General features: G+C 42.7%; 1 protein-coding gene across 2 annotated transcripts; it reads left to right on the top strand.

The window, feature by feature from the left end:
- Window positions 1–673: 673 nt before the first annotated feature.
- ankle2 (ankyrin repeat and LEM domain containing 2) lies at window positions 674–21,286 on the top strand. 2 transcript variants are annotated; one of them, XM_083784403.1, is made up of 13 exons: window positions 674–740; window positions 2,028–2,530; window positions 3,625–3,816; window positions 6,678–6,862; window positions 9,742–9,930; window positions 10,450–10,572; window positions 10,697–10,760; window positions 11,351–11,602; window positions 12,943–13,051; window positions 14,455–14,645; window positions 15,084–16,038; window positions 16,174–16,305; window positions 18,796–21,286. In XM_083784403.1, exons 2-13 carry the CDS (start codon window positions 2,035–2,037, stop codon window positions 19,016–19,018), a joined length of 3,111 nt encoding a protein of 1,036 aa, XP_083640529.1. In that variant the 5' UTR covers window positions 674–740; window positions 2,028–2,034; the 3' UTR covers window positions 19,019–21,286. The 2 variants fall into 2 exon arrangements, with proteins under 2 accessions (XP_083640529.1, XP_083640528.1); XM_083784402.1 differs by lacking the exon at window positions 674–740 and adding an exon at window positions 1,216–1,327 and having other exon boundaries at window positions 2,024–2,530.
- The last annotated feature ends 151 nt before the right edge of the window (window positions 21,287–21,437 follow it).

Here is a 21,437-nt window from a genome sequence, read left to right as displayed (position 1 = left end):
CGCCTACAGGAAATACGTAGGCTGCGACCATGAAACCGGTACGGAATCGGTCTATACGGAAATGGGGAGGATACATAATGCATATTGCTGTCAATCCCATTGTGGTGTGAGCGCAACGTGTTTTTCTTTCTTGTTTTCCGTGAAAGTGTAAATTGATATTACCCAGGTGTAATGGCATTTATTTTTCCCTTTTTTATTATTAATTTGTTTTATTATTATTTTATTGTATTGTCTGTATTGTTTTATCTTTTCTGTAAAGATTTCGTTGTGTAATGTATTTATTATTTTATTGTCTAGTTTTGTTTCGTTTGTTGTCTTAATTGTTTGTGAAACTAAATTGAAAAAGCAATAAAATTTTGAATCATAAAAAAAGAAAATGGCAGATCTACACAATGACCCCCTTGCAGATTCTGCACAATGAGTACTTTCTACTTTTGTATTACTTTAAGTAATTTTTTATACAAACGCTCTTGTACTTTTACTCAAGTATACATTTTGAATTCCGGACTTGTACTCAAGTTGTAGCAGAGTATCTCTACTTAAGTAAAAAGTGTCATTTTTCCCAGGTCCAGCACTGAGTGACAATTCCATTCAGGCATTGTGTTTGGTGTCTTTTGGGTCCCCGCTCTGTACATTTTGAAACCGTCGCGGCGAGCAGCGCATTGAGCGCAAGGCTGAGGGCCAGGGCAGAGCACTGAGCAGAGAGGCAGCTATCTGCGGTAGCCAGAGGAGTGGATGAGGTGGGCATTATGTGAAATTCACTCAAGCTGGTAATGTAATAAACAAAGCTAGTACGGCTTCACTGCAGTAGACAATGTATATATGACCCGGCCTCCAGTGACGCGTTCATGTTTGCTAACGCTAACGGTTAGCTTAGCTTGAGTGACTCACTAGCTTGCCAATTAGCCTAGATGCTAACGTTAGCATGTTCGATAAAGCCCATATTTTATAGTTGGTTGGCGCCGGTGTCGCGCACCGAAAATAGCCGATCTACAAGCTCACTGTGTGAGCGACACCCGCACGCAACTAAGCATGTAAACTAAACACAGCTGAGGACATTTGGCACCGGAACAGGGCAAGAAAAAACTAATCCCAATTTCATCAGCATTTTGAGTAAAAAATATTACGGATGTTATTGTGTAGAGAAGATTTGTCCTCGCTCGCACGAGCCCTCCCTTGAAAGTGAGCATGCGCACAGCGTGTTGTAAACAATGAGACTATTCCAGACCGTCTTGAGCATTGTGTCTCACCCAACAGTTTATCTGCTGGCAAAATAAGACGACTTTACACCGCGTTTGGTTATCATAAGACATAAAAATGGTGCTTGGTAAGTAGTGAGACGCATTTGTCAGCCGATGTCATGATCTGTAGTTCGATTAGATCAGCATCATGTCATTGTTGTTATAGCGTGAAAATAGACCATCACTTGGGCGTGACGGCGTGCGATTATATTGTGTGACATTGTTGTTACATTGTTTATTTTCCTATTCCCCGCTACGGTGTTATTATTTAGATATAAATGCTTGCCATTTGGACTGTTAGTTTTCGCTTAGAATACACTACAGTGTAACATTGTAGATTTTCAACCGCCTGCCACCTATGAGAGCTTCTCACTCCCATCCCGGCTGGCGGTACTACCGTACTTGTTGGTTAGCTACCGTGGCTAGCTCACCAAGATAATCCTCTAGTCTACATTCTAGGCGGCGTGTTTTTAAACGTAAAATGACACGTCGGCTATAGTTTACGGAATAAATCTCTAAGGAAACCCAACTGTATGTAATTGGGCATTGAATAGCAGCTAATAATCAATTCATGTAGCAAGCAATGCATGCTAGTTTTGGGAAACCTACTTGGACATGCTTAATGACATGGCTTTACTGGTCTCTAAAACCATTCCATATTGGGCAACGTTGGTTAAGACTTTCCCTGAATGGATAGCATTTATTGGCAAGGTGTGCACAACTGGCACTATTATTAGTCTATTTGTCGTGGTTGTTGAAATGTGATTTGGTTTGTACTGTAGGCAGCTGAAGTATGGAGGCGGTTCTGACCAGGTTGAGGGGGCTGAGTGCCGACGAGCTGCGAGGAGAGTTTGCCAGAGCGGACCTGAAGTGTGGCCCCATCACAGCCACCACCCGTGCCATCTTTGAGAGAAAGCTGGCCAGAGTCCTTGCAAAGTCAGAGGACAGCTGCAGCACAGAAACGGACAGCAGCTCAACTACAAACGACTCGGGTAGTTCAGCCTCTTCCAGCACTGACCAGAACTCGGCACCATGTGCCACATCAGCAAGTGCACTAACTGTCAACAACACCAGTACCAGCCCTCCCCAGGCTGCCAGTGAAGATGTGGACTTTGGTTATGGCATGGGACTCAACCCTCCTGAGGAAGAAGAAATCTCCGTCAAGTCAAGGACCACCTCAAACTTTTCTGCAGAGGGCAGTTGTCCTGACACTCCCTCAAAGCATGAACGAGTGTCTCAAACCTTCTTTGGAGTATGTCCGGTGTGGGAGGATGTATTTGCTCGAAATGGTAAGAAACACAGGTTGTTACTTGTCTTGTTGTGCTAGTAATACATTTGTTGGAAAACATTTTAAAGGTGTTCCTCACCCACCAAATGTGTCCCTTTTCTATCTATTACTAGAATTATTGGAGATTGTCACATTCTTGAAATAATACAATTCCTAAGTCAATAATTTGATGACCAGCAGTGGTTCTTTATCGAGACACAAAGGGATAGATATATATAGGGGGGAGTCTGTCTATCCCTGGCTTTAACAACATCAAGACTATATAAAAAAATATTTTGTAAACTCCATAACAACTCTCACATTGTAATCCAGGTGTTGAAGGTTATAAACAGTTTCTTTGTTTCAATATAGGTTTGCTGCTGTTAAACTTGGGCTATCTCTGGTCTGGACGGGTTGTGTAATTAGAAAGCCTACTTTCCTTAGTGGACGCACTTTGAGCCCCCCACCACACGTATAAATGCACTTTTTGGCCAGAAAGGGATTTAGTTTTCACCGGAAAAATACATAATTTTAGTTACTCCACTGCGCCCTCTACCGATATTGCCAAGAGAAAACCCTCATAGAGAATATCTTTCCATCAGGTGAAGAAAAATCCCTTTCTGGCCAAAAAGTGCATTTATAGGTGTGGTGGAGGGCTCAAAGTGTGTCCACTAAGGAAAGTAGGCTTTCTAATTACACAATCCGTCTTTGTATTGGTGAGTAGGTAGAGGTAGGGAGAGGCTGGTCTGCATTTATGTGAGCCCAGGAAGTCGACAGTAACATAGCTCTAAATGCGACGGCATTAGAGCTATGGACCAGAGCTAAGCTTGGGCCCATATTCTTCAATTCAGTTTTGAGCTGGAGCCAACCCCCAAGTCTCCGATTGAAAATGTCAAAATCGATTAAAATACAATAAGTCTTAATCTAATGCTATATCAGACCACATGTTTTGCTAGCAAGTAGCAACTGCAATAACAGAAGGTCTCCTAATTACTTTTTTCTACCTAATAAGACAGTTTAAAATGAATGTCAAACATTCACTTTTGCATTCAGTGTCTTTTTGCCAGCCACAAACATCAACACAATGAATAATGATATGTTCTTTGTTTTGTGCAGAGAGGGCACATGTATATACAGATAAGAAAGAGGCCCTCCAGGTGGTAAAGATGATGAAGGGAGCCCGCTTCAAAGCCTTCTCTAACCGGGAGGATGCTGAGAAATTTGCAAAGGGAATATGCGACTATTACCCATCTCCCCACAAGTCCATGTCCTGCGTTTCCCCAGTCAAACTAGGACTAGTCTGTAAGGGTAAGTATGGTCAGATGGGTGAGACAATTGTTTTTGCAAAGATGGTGGTATAGCAAAGCTAGTTTTGTAATATATTTAATCCGCATGTAGGTCCTTGAGGAAGAGCAACAAAGAGAAAACATACAGTGTATACAGTATATAGGCTCTGATGCAGCCTGATGGCGATTCCAGGGTTGGTTTGGTCTGTTTTTTTCATTGGTTTGGTTTTGATTGATTGAGCTCTTCATTGAAAATTAAATAACTAGATAAAGTGCCCCTCTGGGCACAGGTCTCCACCAGGGCAGGTCAGGTTGTGGCCTCCGGGTGGCGCTATAATAGGCCAATGTGAAAAGGGTGCCATTTCTTCTTACGCCTTGGATGGCAATTCAATGATTTGAGGCATTTTGTTCCAAAAATGTGCTTTGCAAATATCCACCTGTTGGTGGCGCTATAACAGGCCAATGTGAAAAGGGTGGGATATATTCCTCAGCTTAGTAGGAAAGTCTGTGAAAGAGTTCACGTAAATTGCACGCTGTGTTCATGATTTGAGGCTTTTTGTTCGAAACGGGCCAATCCTGCAAACTTTGAAAGCCAATGTTAGCGAATTAGGATGGAATATGAAATATCGGACAGATCCGTCTTGAACACATGACTATAGAGATAGTGTGTAACGATTTGCGGAAGAGTAATATAAAAAAAAAAGTTTTTCAAAAGTCTGCCTCCTGGTGGCGCTATAACAGGCCGTTGTGGAAAATTTGGGGCAGAGGTTCATTGTTGGCATCCAGGGAGTGTGCGTGCAAAATGTGGCACCGACCGGGTTAAGTTTCTGGTCTAGAGGGGTGGGTCGCGGCATAGATTTGCACACGCCCTGATTGGATCTCACCGATCTGTTCGTCACCCCCGGCAGCTCCTCTCCCCCCAGTGCACCGCTACGTCACATCATTTGGAGCGACGCCCACCCGGAAGGGTTGACTCCCACTTCTAGCTAAGAGCGGCTTTCATTTTTTGCACCGACGAAAATGAAAGCCTGGTACCGACAACCGAGGCTAGGACCTACCTGACCAGTGCTAGAGTTTTGTGTTCATTCTATTACTTCCATTCTACTATTTTGGATAGTTCTAGACCACCTACACCTACTGTATTAGCGACGTTGCGATGTGCCATTGGCTATTTTTGAGAATTTTAAGACTTTTGAAAACCTTCACCTATAATGACATGCCCAAAATTGGTATACCAGGGGCCTGTTTCACGAAACTTGGATTAGGGATTAAGCCAGGATTTAGAAGATATCCTGGTTTAAAATATCCTGGATCAGTGATTAATGTTGCCAGATTAATTTATCCAGTTAACCTGGATATGTTGAGGCTTCATTCGGTTTCATGAAAGCAATGCTACATTAGTTACCATGGAAACTAATGCTAGCCTGCTCTCGACCAGGCTAACAGCCAGGTTTAACCTAATGCTGATGTCTGTGTTCATTAAGCAGTCAATCTGATCACAAACCAAAGTTGTACATGCCCAAATCTGTGCATGTACAACTTCATGGTCTCAACTGCGCATGTTTCTTTCCTTCCATGGAGCACCATGGAGCAACATGGCGTCGCCCGTACGGTCTTCGCATCTCGTCCTCTTTAGACAGTCCGTGGTTGAGACCAGGAAGTTCTACATGACAAATCATAGATATGGCACAAATGGCCCAGCAGATTGCGTGATGCCACTGAAAGGAGAGATGCTTACATCCGACCAACATTACTGTCTATGTGATGATCCATGCTGGGACTTACTTATCCACTTGCTGTTAACGCGTTAATATAAAAGGTCAAATGCAATGACATGATATGTACAAGCTAAGGCTGTCCCCGAACATCCAGAAGTTTGAACGTTCGCTCATTAGGGTTGGCACTCTAATCTTAATTAATGGGCGTGAACCATTCGTTTGTTTTTATTTATTTATTTTATTTTCCTTTTTTTAACTAATATATCTCGGCGAGAATGCGATATGCACAATAAGAGTACTATGTTCATGTTGTGTTTACATGTTACAGGTTTAGATGTTATTAATTAATAATGGTGTTAAGCAACATTATTAATCCTTCCCGGGGACGTGTTGTGAACTTAATGCAATGTCGCTCCCCATAGGAACTATTTATGAATTGCAGCCTGGTTAAAAGCACTTGGAGGTTCGGAGCTCGAAGGTTATTTTTTAAATTAATTAGAAACGAATGGTTTGGATGTTCGCTCGAAAATCCCGGCCGAAGTTCGAGTCCTAAAAACAGGGCTAGGGTACAGCCTTAGTACAAGCATCTCTCCTTTCAGTGGCATCACGCCATCTGCTGGGCCATATCTATGATTTGTCATGTACGAGTCCACCGTACGGTCTTCGCTTCCCGTCCTCTTTAGATAGTCCTTGGACTACATGTTGTCTCAGTAAGACAGCCCTCCCCCTATCGACAAGAAGGAGCAGTGCACCAAAGCATTATGGGAATTGTAGTCCAGGAAGGAAGTGAGCCCAGTGTCGATGACATCAGACACACTGGGCTCACTGGTAAAATCTAAAATACCTAAAACCACATATTGCATGCATAAAACCCCCCAGGAAAGTGTTCTAAATCTTCTAAACGTCGTTAACATAGTTAACATAGTTTTGCTAAAAGGGTGAAGTGTCCCTTTAATTCCTGGATTAGTTGATCCAAGTTTCGTGAAACAGGCCCCAGGTTGAAAGTGGTTGAAAATCGGGACCAATAGGCTGCATTATTTACCGATGTTGTAAAAAGAAAAAGAAGAGAGAAAAACATCGGCCAAACTGATATATCGGTCAGGCTGTAGTTACTTGAAGTTCAACACTCACACCTGTATTGTCATCATGTTCCTTTTGATTACAGACAACATGGAAGTGGACACTATCAATCGAGAGCGAGCCAACAGTTTCAAAAGCCCCCGAACCCAAGACCTGACTGCCAAGCTGAGGAAGGCTGTAGAGAAAGGAGACGAGGGAGCCTTCAGTGAGCTAGTCTGGAGCAACCCTCGCTATCTCATTGGATCTGGAGACAACCCTACAATTGTACAGGTGAGCAGATATGTGGATTATGTACACATCTGATTCATGTTTTTCACCTAAATGTCTCTACAACACAATGAGATTGGAACCATATAATGGTAACTGCATTGTTTGTGGGAATGGCCCATCACACAGATGTCTAAATTATACAGAAGGTTGATAATACAAGAAGTTCAGAGAAATATTAGATGTTAGCTTTTTAATTTGCAAGTGCAGTAATCTCCTACCACTGATGATATGGAAGCCTGGTAGATGTGTTGGATAATATACAACTAACCCCCACAACAGTTATTGGTTATCAGTTAACCAGTTAAACCTTGATTATGACAACCTTGAGACAAAGGGAATTATTGTTTGTTATGGAAAATGACAGATTCCAAACTGGAGTATGAAGGTATTAAAAACATTTTGACCATTTTAAATAAAACGGTATTTAGATTTTAAAAAAGCGCTTTTTAAAATGATGTCTTCCTAGCCTATATAGTGACCAGATATGTCGTCTTATTTCTCTGTCATGCAACAAATTGTAAAGTGTGGTGAGTATACAGTCTTTAACGCTCTGAAAATACTTGGTGTGTTGTCTGAATGGAGTCAGTGTGGCAACTTCTTTCCAGTATCATTCCTGAACTTAATGTCTATAAAGGCTGCCGGTAAATTTGAACAATCATGTCACGTGACGTCTTCTGTAGACTTGTCTTTGGTTTCCTTATCCTATCCTTCCTTATTGCCAGTGGATTAAAATGTTATTCTTTCTTGTATGCATTTAAATAGCACTCTTATCCAGATTGAGTTCCAGTAGAAAAATATAAAATTTCTACAAGACTACTACACAGTGAAGTATCTAACTTTGAGTGTACAAACTGCTATGGCTACTCTGAAATATTAACACTCATTAGGCTTCTACGGTGTAATTTATTACAATCAGCCAGTAGGGAGGAGTACATGGATAATCCTCATATAAAGGCCAGTTCAGCTCAAACATTCGCAAACGATACAAAAACCCTTTTTAGAACGACTCAGTCGTGTGAACTCCCTTGTTGAAAGCCTTAGGCTGGCGACTCTTGGCATCTGGAAAGGCAGAACTTGTCAAGTGAGAGGTCAAGGGTTTTAGAATGTAACATGCACTTCCCCATAACACCCATGGTGGGCTCAAAGTTATAATAATATCATTTGGTTACATGCTTGAGAACTGTCCTCTTCATTTACCCATCCTATAACTAATAAGAGTAGTGAGCGATATTCACAGCACTATGGGAGCAGTTTGGGGCCAAGTCTTGTTCAGGGACCCGACCCCTGGGGATATTGTTTTGTTGTGACTTGCCCAGTTTTAAAACGTTTTTTTCTTTGCATTATTTTGTATGTTTCGCATTCGATTCTAAATCTTTGATCAGAAATGGCCTTAAAGGAGCTATAACATAAAATTCTACTTTTTAAATTTCTTTTGTGTTTTTGGGGCTCCCATGTGTGTTTTCTATCCCCACAAATAACCAATTTTGAACAATCAGGCCTTCATGTCATATGGGTGTTTTAATGGAAATTGCTCTCAGAAACAGCTCGACTGATTTTGGCCTCCTCGTGATGTCATCAATGTCACCCTACTTTGTATAATTCCTCCTTTTCTTCAGTCTTCAGTTCCAAATTTGCATTTCCACTTTGTTTACAATGTCCACCATTGTTGATTTTCCAAGCTGGCATGGAATGGAAACAAGCCTGGTTTTATCTAGCATGAGTATTATAATGACTCAAATATTAAATAATCTGCATATCAGTACCCTCTCCACCTCAGGACAGTGTGGTACTGCAGCTAAAACTGCTTTCAAAGTCCAGAAAGAATTGACAAGGCCTGGTTATATCAGAGTGGTGATTGAGGCTCAAACCATTAGAAATAACTTTGAGGGACATAGACCATATGATTATTAAATATTAAAAGCAGTTTTAAAATGCATGTTATTTGCGCTTTAAGAGAATACTAATGCATGAAATGGGAATATCGGTGGGGGTGTAGCCGCAATTTGCAACTCTAGATTGTTTTTTATTATGGAATCAATCTATAGTTGCAATACCCTCCTTTGACTCCCTACTCATCCAAATTGCGTTTGCGATCTGCTTGTTTTAAACAACGTTAAACTCACCAACATTGCAGCTGTAGGCCAAGCTAGAATTATCCTCTTTCAATCTGCCGATCTTGTTTTTCATACAAATCCACCGTAGACATGTTATGAGCTACTTTCCTGTCAAGAAATTTTGTGCATGTGATTCTTTTTCTAAGTGTTGCAGTTTGGAAGCACTCGTTTTCTTTAACGCGTTGCGCTGCTGCCTCCTGCATTATTTGCAGATTCGAAACGGGTGGGATGCAGGGCCGTTCAGTGACTTACAACGAGTGCTTCCAAACTCCAGCACTTAGAAAAAGAATCACCTGCACAGAATTTCTTGACAGAAAGTAGTGTCTACGGTGGACTTTTATGAAAAACAAGCTCGGCAGATTGAAAGAGGATAATTCAAGCTTGGCCTACAGCTGCAATGTTGGTGAGTTTAATGTCGTTTAATACAAGCAGATCGCAAACGCAATTTGGATGAGTAGGGAGTCAATGGAGGGTATTGCAACTCTAGATTCATCCCATTATATAAAAATTGAGAGTTGCAAATTGCGGCTAGGTGGGGGTGGTGACATTTCAGCCTTTTTTATCGGTCTTCCAATATTTAATAACGGTGTATTTTGATACACTCCTTTTGATCACTATATATTTTGATGTTTCACGGATTTGATTCTAGATGCAAAAATGATATATTGAACAGACATTGCCTAGACATCTGAAGATTATACTCCTCCTAAGGTCATTAATAAAGTAATGACATTAAACAACCGTTTGCTGTTGTGCTCTGCTTAGGAGGGCTGCCGCTACAATGTCATGCACGTTGCTGCCAAGGAGAACCAGGCGGGAATTATCCAGCTGCTACTGGACACTCTGGAAAACCCCGAGTTCATGCGGCTCATGTATCCCGACGACAAGGATGTCATGCTTCAAAAGCGCATCCACTACATTGTCGACCTTTACCTCAACACTCCCGATAAGGCTGTGAGTTTACACTTCACGTCACACCACTGATGCCCACACAGTATCCATAACCTGTCCCCTGCATTGCAGAGCTACATTATACCACAACACTCTTGATGAGGTTATTAGCTCCAATTGTTTAGTAAAACTTAACATAATGCATCCACCGAATCACTAACTAAAACTTACCCGTATCCCTATAAACCGTAATTTCATTTGAATGTGAATTATGGCTGTCAGTTCTCTCATCATTTAAATCCAAAGATAATAAAGGTAAAGGCATCACTCTTCTCGGATGTCTTTGCCCGTTACAATGTGATACCAGTGATTGGACTAGTTTGGCGAGGCCCATATGAACACAATGTGGAGGTCCTGGAGGATAATAAAACGAACACTTGCATTTGAGAACCACTGTGCTAACTCCTCCAGCATTGTACCCTCAGCTGTACCTTCCCTTCACTGTCATAAATACAGGCTCCAAGAGAAGGATTCAAGAAAAGTAATAGCTGTGTTCATGTTTTCTGTTCTGCTCTGTCTCAGGGCTTTGAAACGGCTCTCCATTTTGCCTGCAAGTTTGGCTGTCCAGAGGTGGTTAATATTCTCTGCTCACACCCTGACATCGACAAGAACTGCAAGAACAAGTATGACCAAAAGCCCTGTGATGTAAGCTATTCATTTTATATTCAAATGACACCTCAGCCCTAAATGGGTATAACATTCTCTTAAAACAATCTTAAACAGACCTATATGCCTTAAAACATTATACATTTTGCCCTCTCCTCTTCAGGTAATTTGTGACAGAAGAAATAAAACTCAAGAAGTGAGGCAGAAGATTTGTGAATATTTGGAAGGTAAGCACGTAGCTTGAGTTTTTTCATGCAGCACAAATATGTTCCAAATGGGGTGGGGGTGGGGGGGGGGGGGGGGGGTGATATCAAACATCCCACGATTCTGGTCAAGTTGAAGTTGAAGGCCGTTTTTAAATAACCGCTACAGTTAATGAGAAATGTCTACTGAAGGTTTATGGGGCTTGTGATTGGCTGAAGCGGGGGGCCCACTGAAAACAAGCGCTCCCTTACGTCTCCCCTCCTACGGAAACAATAATATCGTCTGGTACTGTACTACTGACTCCCTCCTTTAACTACGACACCATCACCATGGTGCAACCAACTGTCGATTCAAAACGGTTGAGGGTTCATAAGCAGGTGTAATGGGGTTAGTGCACAGACTATGTATGCATTACTATTTATATATACTTTGTCTTTGTCTGTTGTGCCCCAACGACCCTCTGCGGTTATGGGATTCCGTGAGTGTGTGTTACAAATTAGTTTAGTTCAGTGCCCTTTAGTTTTCAATGTTTGTGATTTTGTGTGTGACTAAAGTTTTAGTTTAATTTACACAATGCATAGTTATTTTAAAAACAATGACTCATGTGTCTCAGACCGCTGCTATATACCATTACTGAGGGCCACAGACAACTCTGCTCAGCCTGTGATTGGTGCACCCTGGTCTCCTGCTCAGCCTGTGATTGGTGCACCCTGGTCTCCTGCTCAGCCTGTAATTGGTGCAAACTGGTCTCCTGATCCATTGGACAGTCGCTCTCGTTCATACTCCCCACAAAGTACAAGAAGTCCCAAGGATCCAGTCATGGCAGTCAAAGCCTTTGCTGGCCCACTGAGCCCTTCTAAGGCAAGTTCCATCTCTCTCTTAACCCATTCTGACCTGAGATCAGTCGTTCTTTGATTTTTCAAAAATAGCAGACCTACAAGCTCGTAGCGCACCACTCGGTGGCGCACTATGAGCTTGTAGATTGTACAAGCTCATAAAAAAAAGCTTGTAGAAAAAATATTTTATTACTTAAAGGTGGCTAATTTGACTTTATACGTTTATTCCATATGTAGTTTTAAAGCCCTATTCAAGTTTTATTTATTTTTTCTGTTAAATGTTTCCCTTTGCCAACCTGTAGTGCTAAACATGGATTCCAGTGGCACTATAGAAATTGTTTTTTTACAAGTGGCTTGAAAAGCCAGCTGTCAACAAACACCCAAAGCCGAGGACTAGTGGCGATTGAGAGGCAAAAGTGTTGTGCCTTAAGTTTGCGCCACTAAGAAAAAAAAAAGTCCTTTCATAATTTGTGTGTGTGTGTGTGTGTGTCACTTGTAAATTACTTTTCACTTCTTGTTTTATTGGTCTTCTAAGGACCCATTTATACTGCAGTCACATCAAGTCAAATCCGATTGTTTTCACCCGGCCTGACCTTTCACACAGACGTTTGCAACAAGTGACCGGATCCGATCTGTGTGTTCAGATTGGCAGATCTAGCCTGAATCAGATCTGTGCCACATCCAGATTGGAATCTGATTAGTTTAAATAAGTCTATACGCAAACAAGTCACATACTGTACAAGTCGCATGGAATCTGATTTAGATCAGGTTGTTGCATTCAGACTGAGACGGATCTCTTCAAATCATATTTGAATTCAATTTGGAACCACCTCTGAATGTGGCTCAGGTCACAAATACAGGCCAGAGGTGGAGCTTAGCAAAAGGTCTATTCTCCTGTTTGCTATGATTTCAAATAGGGTTGCACCGAAAGGGAAATTCTTGGCCGAAACCGAATACCGACTATAGGAAACAGTCGGCCGAAAACCGAATATCTGAAAATCTTTTTTCCTACCATTGCTGTCATGGCCGTACCTTAAAGCTACCTGATTTATGGCAAAACTTAACTTAAATGATAATCACTATTATGGGTCCATAAAACATTGATTCAGCTCTTTTGAATGCATTAATTGCATACACTATTCAGTGATATATTTTCTGCCTATTCGGGCCGAAACCGAATAGGCCGAAAATGAATTTTTTGCCATTTTCTGCCGAATATTTTCTACGGCCGAATATTCGGTGCATCACTAATTTCAAACCACAACACCGTATGCAGTTTTCAGAAAAGCAGACGGGTTAAACGCAAGAGAAATTAGTTGGAGGTCTGAAGTCCAACCTGTACTGAAATGGTGACATTTCCTCCAGGCAGAGGAGTTCCGCCGGGCATGGAAGACGCCGCCCAGAGACAGAGACAGAGCACGGCATTTCCACCACATCCTCAAGTCAGACCATGACCGTGGGGCCGAGAGAGTGGGCAGGTAGGGCCATTCACAACCATGCCTTACCAATACCAACCATACCAACCATCCAGCCATAATTCATCACAGGCTTTTCTCGCATGTCTGGTTGCTTTGGGCAGTGGTTTCTAAATGATGTGATGTAACGATGCTTTGAAGTTGAGTCAAGTCCAAGATTACCATGGGATTTTCTAATGAATTACAATCTGCTCAGTCAATAGAGCACTCGCCTTTCGACTGCAAGGTGTTGCGCTCCACCTCAGCAATCCATCTCCCAGCGTGGATAGACTCCCACACCCTGGCTGATACCGACAATAAGCCTCTTTGTAATGACAGATGTACAACTCTAGAAAATGTTATGTAATTGTATCTAGACCGGTGCCCATTGGGCACTAGCCTTCTTGGGAAGAATCCCAATTGGGAATGCATGCCCCACTCTGTAATGCATTACCTGCTGGCAAGAGTACCCGTCTGTCCTTTTTATGCCCATATACTGTATGGAGGTCCCGTGTATGCCTAATTGCCCATATATGGGCGCATTGATTGGAACTCCGGTTCTGAACAACCGTATACCTGGGAGACTCGCTGCCGGGCACCTACATATGAAGACAATATACGTGTGCCTTGAGAATGAGATTTTGAATTGACAATAATTGTCCCCAAAACTAATCACAAAAGTTTGAAATACCTGGCTGGCCATGGTTAATGTCTCACCAGTCACCCACTATGTCACTGCTGGTGTGGGGACTGAACCAGTGACCATTTTACATGACAATTCCTCTACGACTAGGTCACCTTACTGCCCTGTTATCTTTGCAGTACCCTAGCTGTCTTGACCAAGGAAACGCAGTAAAGTACTTCTTTGTCCTACATAATAGACAAATTATTATAACACACTTGCCCAAAACAAAATGTTTTTACAATATAGATGCAGTTGTGACAACAAACTTGCTGAGCCTGAACCATGTTTCAATATAGATGCATACTGCTAAAAACTGCCAGATTACCACAGCTGTCTGTCTCTCGTAAATAGGCATCTGCTACTCCAACATTATGTTCTGTGCCATGGGTTTTGTTACAACACCCAAACTGTCATCTAACTCTGTAGCCAATGAATAGTCTAAACACGGTTTCATTTGTTCAGTTGATGTTCAGCTGATGTTGACTTGCAATGCAATTTTTTTTTTAGAAAATTCAACATTCAGAAATATTATATTTCTACTTTGTATAACAGTGTAAGGGAAAATAATTAGCTGAAACATTTCTCTTCCCTTGCAAGTTAATCTTTCAAGTAGAAGCCTAAATACATTGTCGGATTGTTTAACTAAAGACATTTAGAATACATGGCACGGTATTAAGACGTATAGGGTCTAACTTTTTGTGTGAAGGAATACAAAACATTTCCTGACCCTGTCTTACCCTAGAGATCTGGCTCGTGAGATGGGGCACCCTTGGGCAGAGTATTGGGACTTCCTTCAAAGTTTTGTAGACCTTTCATCAGCCGAAGGCCTGCGTAAGCTTGAGGACTACCTCAACAATAAAGACTTCAGCCAGCGGGGTCATGAGGAGGCTGGGGAGAATGAGACCATCAACCGGTTCAGAACACCCTCTCCAGGTAGGCGAGGTCTTTCTGTACACGGGAGTTTGTAATCCTTTTGAAATCCTATGACAATATCTACATTTAGGAATACTTTTTTTAAACATATTTTTTAGATAATCTGGACCACAGGTGAAGGGTGGGTGTAAAAAGTATTGTAATTGGTTTGTTTTTCCTTACATGAAAACCGCAAATGATGGGATCTTGTACAAATAAGGAATTTGCCCATTTTTGTTTTACACGTGTAAACCTAACTAAAAGGGCCCAGGTTTATTTATTTTTCACATTACTTGATTTAGTAATTGTGTGAAGCATTTTGTAAATGTTTCTAGGTGAATGCTCTGCAAATATTACTACTGTTATTATTGTAGTTTTTACTGTACTGTAATAGTGAATGTGTTCCTAAACACAGTACTTCAGTACTTAATACATCCATTAATCTCCCCGCGGTTACAGGTAAGCCTAAGAAATTCTGCAACTCCATTTCTGTGGGCGCCTTCTTGGACGAAGGGGATGACATCACGCTGGAGGAGATGAAGAACCGGCAGAATGCAGCGCTATCCAGAACCATCACCTCCTCAGCACGCTGCAAGGAGAGTGGCTCATTGAAGGGCGGCCATGAATTTCACATTTTGCCCATCGCTCCGGGGTTACACCACCACCGTGCCGACCTCATTGAGGCTGCGGCCGAGCAGGATCCGCTGTTCTGCTGCCAAGATGATGACCTCTTGTCTCCCGCTGCGGACTGTAAGAATGGATTATGCCCTTCCACCACCACCCCATTTTCCTCCTCTTCCCGAGACAGGACTCGCAACGGAGACAAAGTGTCCCCCCGTTCCTCCACCTCATCCTCCTCTGCTTCCTGCCTCCTTTCTCCCATCTCCAACCTCATGGTGGAATTTGAGCGCATGTCGCTACAGGACTCACTCGATGGCCCTCCTGTCATCAGGGAGAGAAGGAGCAGTGGTGGCAGCAGGCACAGGGAAGCACGGGACGCCTCTCCCTCCCACTACAGCTCCGCTGGCATAGAGTTGAGCTCAGGGCTGGGTCGGCTGTCATTGGCTCACACTTGTCAAGACAGCGTGTTTGTCACAGGCAGCGAGGAGGCCAGTGAGGAGACTGGGTGGAGAACTGAAGGAGGAGGAAGTGAAGGGGAGGATGGGGATGTGAGTAGCATTGGAAGCTCGGAGGAGTACTTTGACACAGAAGACAGTCTGGATGGCCTGGGGGGCCAGAGGACTAGGGGGGCAGTGTCTGGCCGTACTCTCTGTGCCAGGTCCAAGTCGTGGGACCATGGAGGGCGGGATCTAAGCAGCTCTGGATCCTCTGGGTCGTCCTACAAGTCATTGGACAACTCGGAGTTCTTACCCAGGACACCGCCGCGCATTAGGAAAGGGCTTTTCCTAGATGGGTAAGTGACTCTACTTACTATACCCTAGTAAGTAAGGCTACTACCGGTAGTCATTAATTCGAGAAAAACTTAGAGATAAGGGATTTTAAAACAGACTTTCGTGTATGTGTTCATTTGCTTTTCCTGTTTTCACAGAGAGTCGCCTACAAAGTTGGACAGGGATGTCTTGGTTGCAATCGAAGCCATCGACATTGACTCTCAAAAACACCCCTGCATTCATAAGTGGAAGAGCACAATAAAAAAATACTCCACGTCAGACATGCAAAGGTTGGTAGCCCTTTTTGTGTTATGTGACGCATTTAGTCTTCATGCAAGTTTTATTAATTAAAATAAGCTTTGATGGCTCACTATGGGAGAGGGCGCCCTCGGGCGTGATCATAGAAGCATTATATCATGTGCTCACAGGCAAGGATTGTCTGGGCATATCACATGGACAGGGGACGGATTTACCTCCCAAGGGCCCCCGGGCTAGACAACATCCCAGGGCCCCCCTGGGCTGCGCAGTGCGTTAAAAAATTGGGGTATTTTGTTTTAATTTCACTGTAATTTTGGGCTACCCCCCTCCACTAGTAGCAAGTAGTGCACTAATGCAGTTTTACAGCAAAATATTTCACAATGTGCTCTATAAAATCACAGTAAGAGAGATGAGCAATAAAGAAAGAGTAAAGCCACTAATAGTGCACTAATGCAGTTGCCAGTTTTACAGAAAAATATTGGGGGTATTTTGTTTAAATTTTTGTCTAATATTTGGCGTACCCTGCCCCCCCAAAAGAGAGAGAGATATACAGACAGGTAGGTCATTGTGCATGGCAGGCTTTAGGGCTTTTCACAACTACCCCAGGGCCACAACACAGCATCACTGTCTGCAGTGCAGAAGCTCTCAATGTTTGGCAGTCGGGGGGCCCCCGGGCTGCAGCCCACCCTAGCCTAACGGTATGCCTAATCCCCCCCCCCCCCCCCCCCCCCCCCCCCCCTCCAAGTGAGGTGATTGCGCCGGTATTTAAATGCCTTAACTTCTGACAGTCACTTTGAAAAACATGAATGGATTATAACACTTGTCTTCTACACATTATTTTAATTTATATAATGTCAATGAGTTAATGAATAAAAGAAGGAACGAACCATTTTGTATTTACTAAATAAACAGTTTAAACTTAAAAGAAAATGAGGTAATTTCATCGTCTACTCAGGCTTTTGTGAACACCCCAGACGAAGTTGCTTGATTCGGTATTTAGATATTTGATATTCATTTTAGCTGTCCCTTATACAAACCCATTGTAACTTCAAACTCCATTTAAACATGTTAAGTTTCATCAAACACCCGTCCTTGGTTCTGGTGACTGAAGCCCCACACACACCGTCTGCGAACGCCGCACGTCAAAACAGCCGCCTCCATTATTTTCAATGAACCTTTCCCACACCGGCGGCATCCGACGCAAGTTCACGCCTCGCCTGACGCTCCGATACGCCACTGTTCTATTCCTGTGCCACGTCGCTGCGCACCCGGTGTGTGTCAGGCTTCATACTGCCCTCCTAATATTAAAATAAATCACACCCGTGTGAAGTGAGGGGCGCTCTTATCATTATACATCATCTCATGAATTTATGTGATTGGTTAGCCGATTTGCTCGTCTACATATGGCGTAAAATTTTCCCTTCATTGTCAATGGCATTTAATGTTTGTCATATTTGAGGAACATTATGACCTAATTTCTCGCAAACTAAACTGCATTTACTTTCACTACACAAGAAAAAGGGACATAACATTGCAAATGCTGAAAGTCATTTTACAGGATTGTCCAACACTGTCCATACTCATTTTTGAGGGGCGCTAGCCCCTCCTATGCCCAGCTTTCCATGTTTGTTTGAACTGTCTGTGAACACAAACATTGGCTTGTGATTGGCAGATCACCCCATAGCGATGATTTCATTGGCTGAGCAAAGTACATAGATACAAGTGAAGACGCCAAAAGTGATTGGCCGCAATTACATTTGTGATGATGTCATTGGCTGAGCACGGAATGTGATGATGTATGATATTTATATGATGATAAGAGCACCCCTCACTTCACACAGGTGGGATCTTTGAGCGGTGCTAGCACCTCCTATATCCAGCTTTTGGTGTGTGTAGACTGCACAAACCTTGTCGGCTTGTCCTACACAAACGGAAAAAAAGAAATGCACTCTGTCGAGGTGCCAACTTGCGCCTTTCACACAAGTCAGCCATACATGGCCTACTTGTGCGCAAGCAGAGTGCGCAAGTGCTGCTACTAACTAATGTATATTACAACTGCTGTTCTAAATCCTTTAGACCCGTTATTGACCTTATACCAACCTTGAAACATGCCTTAGTTACGTCACCATCAACGGCCAATAGGGGACCCCCATTCTTACCCCGACGTACATACATACCCAGCCAGTCACCAAACGTACCTTAGTTACGTCATCAACCAATCCCTGATTGGCTGAGGGACGCCACCGACATACGCAGCCGAATACAGTACTTGCACGCTCTGCTCACGCAATTAATAACATTAAAATGCCATTGACAATGAATGGACAATTGTGAGTGTTTGTGTAAACGCAAACATTGCGTAACGCAAACATCGATGACGAAGATGAGGACACAAATTGTGATTGGCCGGAATGAGATGCCGTACGAATGAGATGCCGTACGATGCCTCACTTCACACGGGTGTGATTTTTTTATGTTCTATTTCTACTACTCGGTAACATAATCCATACGTTTCCCTCCAGCTGGCCCAGCCCTGCAGTGGTGAAGCCTCCCCTCCACAGCCACAACCCTGGGTCTCCCGCAGGCAGCAGCAGCCTGGCATCCCCAGGCAGCCGGTTCAGCCCTGTCCGCCACGCGGCTGCCTCTCCAGAGTTCAGCCGCTACAGCCCCGCCCATGCCAGCTTCAACCAGTCATGTGTCAACAGTTATGTGTCCCGTTACATGTCCCGCAACCCTTTTAATTAAGCGGTTGCTTCTTTATTTTGGTGCTATTTCTATATGTTGTGTGTATATAGATTCCTTTTGGAAAATAAAGTTGTCAGATTTGGGATTTTGTTTGTTAAATCTTTTCAGGTACATTGTCAATTATGCATTAATATAACCATAATTAAGATTAAACACTGCAATTTGTCATTGACTACAACTTTTATTGGGGACCCATACAAAAGACCACTCCCGGGACTCATTGCGCCGATGCTCCACTGCAGCCATCCGGCGTCTGTCGCGTCATCGCCAACGCATGTTGGCGATTGATCAATGAAGTGTGCTCCATTGCCGATGGTTGTTTGGACGGTGTCGGCATTCGCCCTCGTTCACCGTCCAAATGTAACGCAACGCACTCGGTGGAGCCCCGGCCTTACACTGAGCACCAATGTTGCTGCGCCTCAAGCACTTCAGTGAGCCGCCCCAGACGCTCCTTACCACACCTCTTATGCCAGTAAAGCCCTGTTGAGGCTGGTACGCCCGTCGCCAGAGCCCAGGACCACATACCTAACAGAAATATGCACAGTGTCTGGAAAGACTTGTATCAAATGATGTATGGTACTACTATTGCATACAGGAGGTCCTCATCACTTCTCAGTTGTGATATACACAATGGTGAGGGGGGGGGGGAAATGACAGTTTCCTTGACAATGTACTGTATGGCTGTGAGCCATGTTGATTCAATGGTAATGGTGTTATTTGTGGCAATTGTGAAAGCACCTGTATCATAGTTCATTCTAAACTTTTTGAATATCTTTTTGTCTGTCGTCGCCCCCCCCCCTAAAAATAAGCATTACAAATATAAATGTCAATATTTTAATGAATTATTTTTTGTATGTCAGGTCAGTAGCACAAATAATTAAATGTTTCTATTAAAACCGACTGCCAGTTCCTGTTTTCCTCAGTTTGGGAATTGCCTTAATTTCTCTGAAATGATAGACCAGTCTTCATTCAGTTTGCTACATGCTCTCCAACCCGTTTGAAACAGAAGAATCCCTAAACTCAACTTCTGTTTGTTTCTGTGTTGGTCACTGGTGACAACTGCAAACTTGGGAAAGCAATGGTACACTGAGATCTTCCATATTTCTTTAATTTGGTTTTATTTAATATATGAATTTTACAGATATTTTTGTTCATTTCATTGAAATGTTGTTCATTTCCTTAAGTATATTTTGTACATTAAGGATGTCTTTCATTCTGCTTTTAGGTGGCCTCAGACTGCATGCATTTTCTAAAAGCACATGTGACTTTGTGTGACACTCGGTACTCGGACATGAATGACTAATGGGTGAGTAATAGTATACGGTAAAAATCCTCCAGTGCACATCTTGCTAAAGGAAAACCATCCAGTCTGAGATCTCAAAGCTAGATATGTTTTGTTCAAATTGGCTGATCGAACTAAATCTGTACATAACGGGTTATTGCAGTGCTTACAAAAGGCAAATTTAGTAACATGTAAACGGTCAAATGTGATGTGCAAAAACATGCTGTAGCCAAACTTGCAGAAGAAATAATTTTTAGAGGTTAATTCACTGCTGTATAAGAGGTCATCAACTAATCTGTTCAGCATCCCTGTTCTGGGGCCAACATTCAGTGAAAATAGCCAATGTTCACACTTGCAGATCGGCTATTTTAGGCAGGATATTTGGTGTAGAGCGAAAACCAGGTTGTCTAGTATAGAGCCCTTGGGAAGCCGGTCAAGTCTACATATTGACCGTATTACCATGGGCCCTATACTTATTTGACTATTACCACTTAATATTACACTAAATATCGTGTGAAAATGGCTAATCTACAAGTTTGCAACACGTAATGCATTGTGCTTGTAGATGATGGGGGGGGGGGGGGGGGGGGGAGGTATCGTCACTGAATGTTTGCTCCATATTAGAGACGGTAGGGTTCTAGTGGTTTGACTTTGCCACAGATTATCAGTGAGAGGAAGTTGTGAATGTAAAATCCCCTGAGCTATACCTTTACTGGAGAGCACAACCCAACTTCCTGGAGAGGATTGTATTGTACGTGTGCTCTCAGGTGTCAACAGCAGATCTCATTCTGGTCTTCTGAATGTTTATGAATGTGGAACTTTGCAAAAATGCACCTAAATACTTAAAGTCATGCTTATTGTGCTTTGGGCATTCTGTGCTTTATTAAAAAAAAAGTGAATTATCTCCTTTCTCTGGATGTCTACTCATTTACTTTCAACTAATCAATAAAAATGTCACTCCTTACTTGGCTGCTGAGGTGTCAATTTGATTTTCCTTACTAATATTACAAATAATTCATGCATTTATAATTGTTCGAACTACACTAATTTTGGCAAAATTCATAAGGAACTGAGATGCAAAGAGCACAATTAAATCTAGGGGGATAAGTAATCGGACCAAGACCAATATGGATGATT

Source organism: Protomyctophum parallelum (assembly GCF_964188405.1).
Source record: "Protomyctophum parallelum genome assembly, chromosome: 15".
Lineage (NCBI taxonomy): Eukaryota > Metazoa > Chordata > Actinopteri > Myctophiformes > Myctophidae > Protomyctophum > Protomyctophum parallelum.
Note: the sequence above shows the minus strand (reverse complement) of the source record. Positions and strands in the feature narration are given on the sequence as shown.

Coding starts and splice junctions, on each gene's coding strand:
- ankle2 (XM_083784403.1), top strand. CDS start 2,035: ATGGAGGCGGTTCTGACCAGGTTGAGGGGGCTGAGTGCCGACGAGCTG. Junction 10,761..11,350: donor GATTTGTGAATATTTGGAAG/GTAAGCACGTAG, acceptor CATGTGTCTCAG/ACCGCTGCTATATACCATTA. Junction 14,646..15,083: donor GTTCAGAACACCCTCTCCAG/GTAGGCGAGGTC, acceptor CCGCGGTTACAG/GTAAGCCTAAGAAATTCTGC.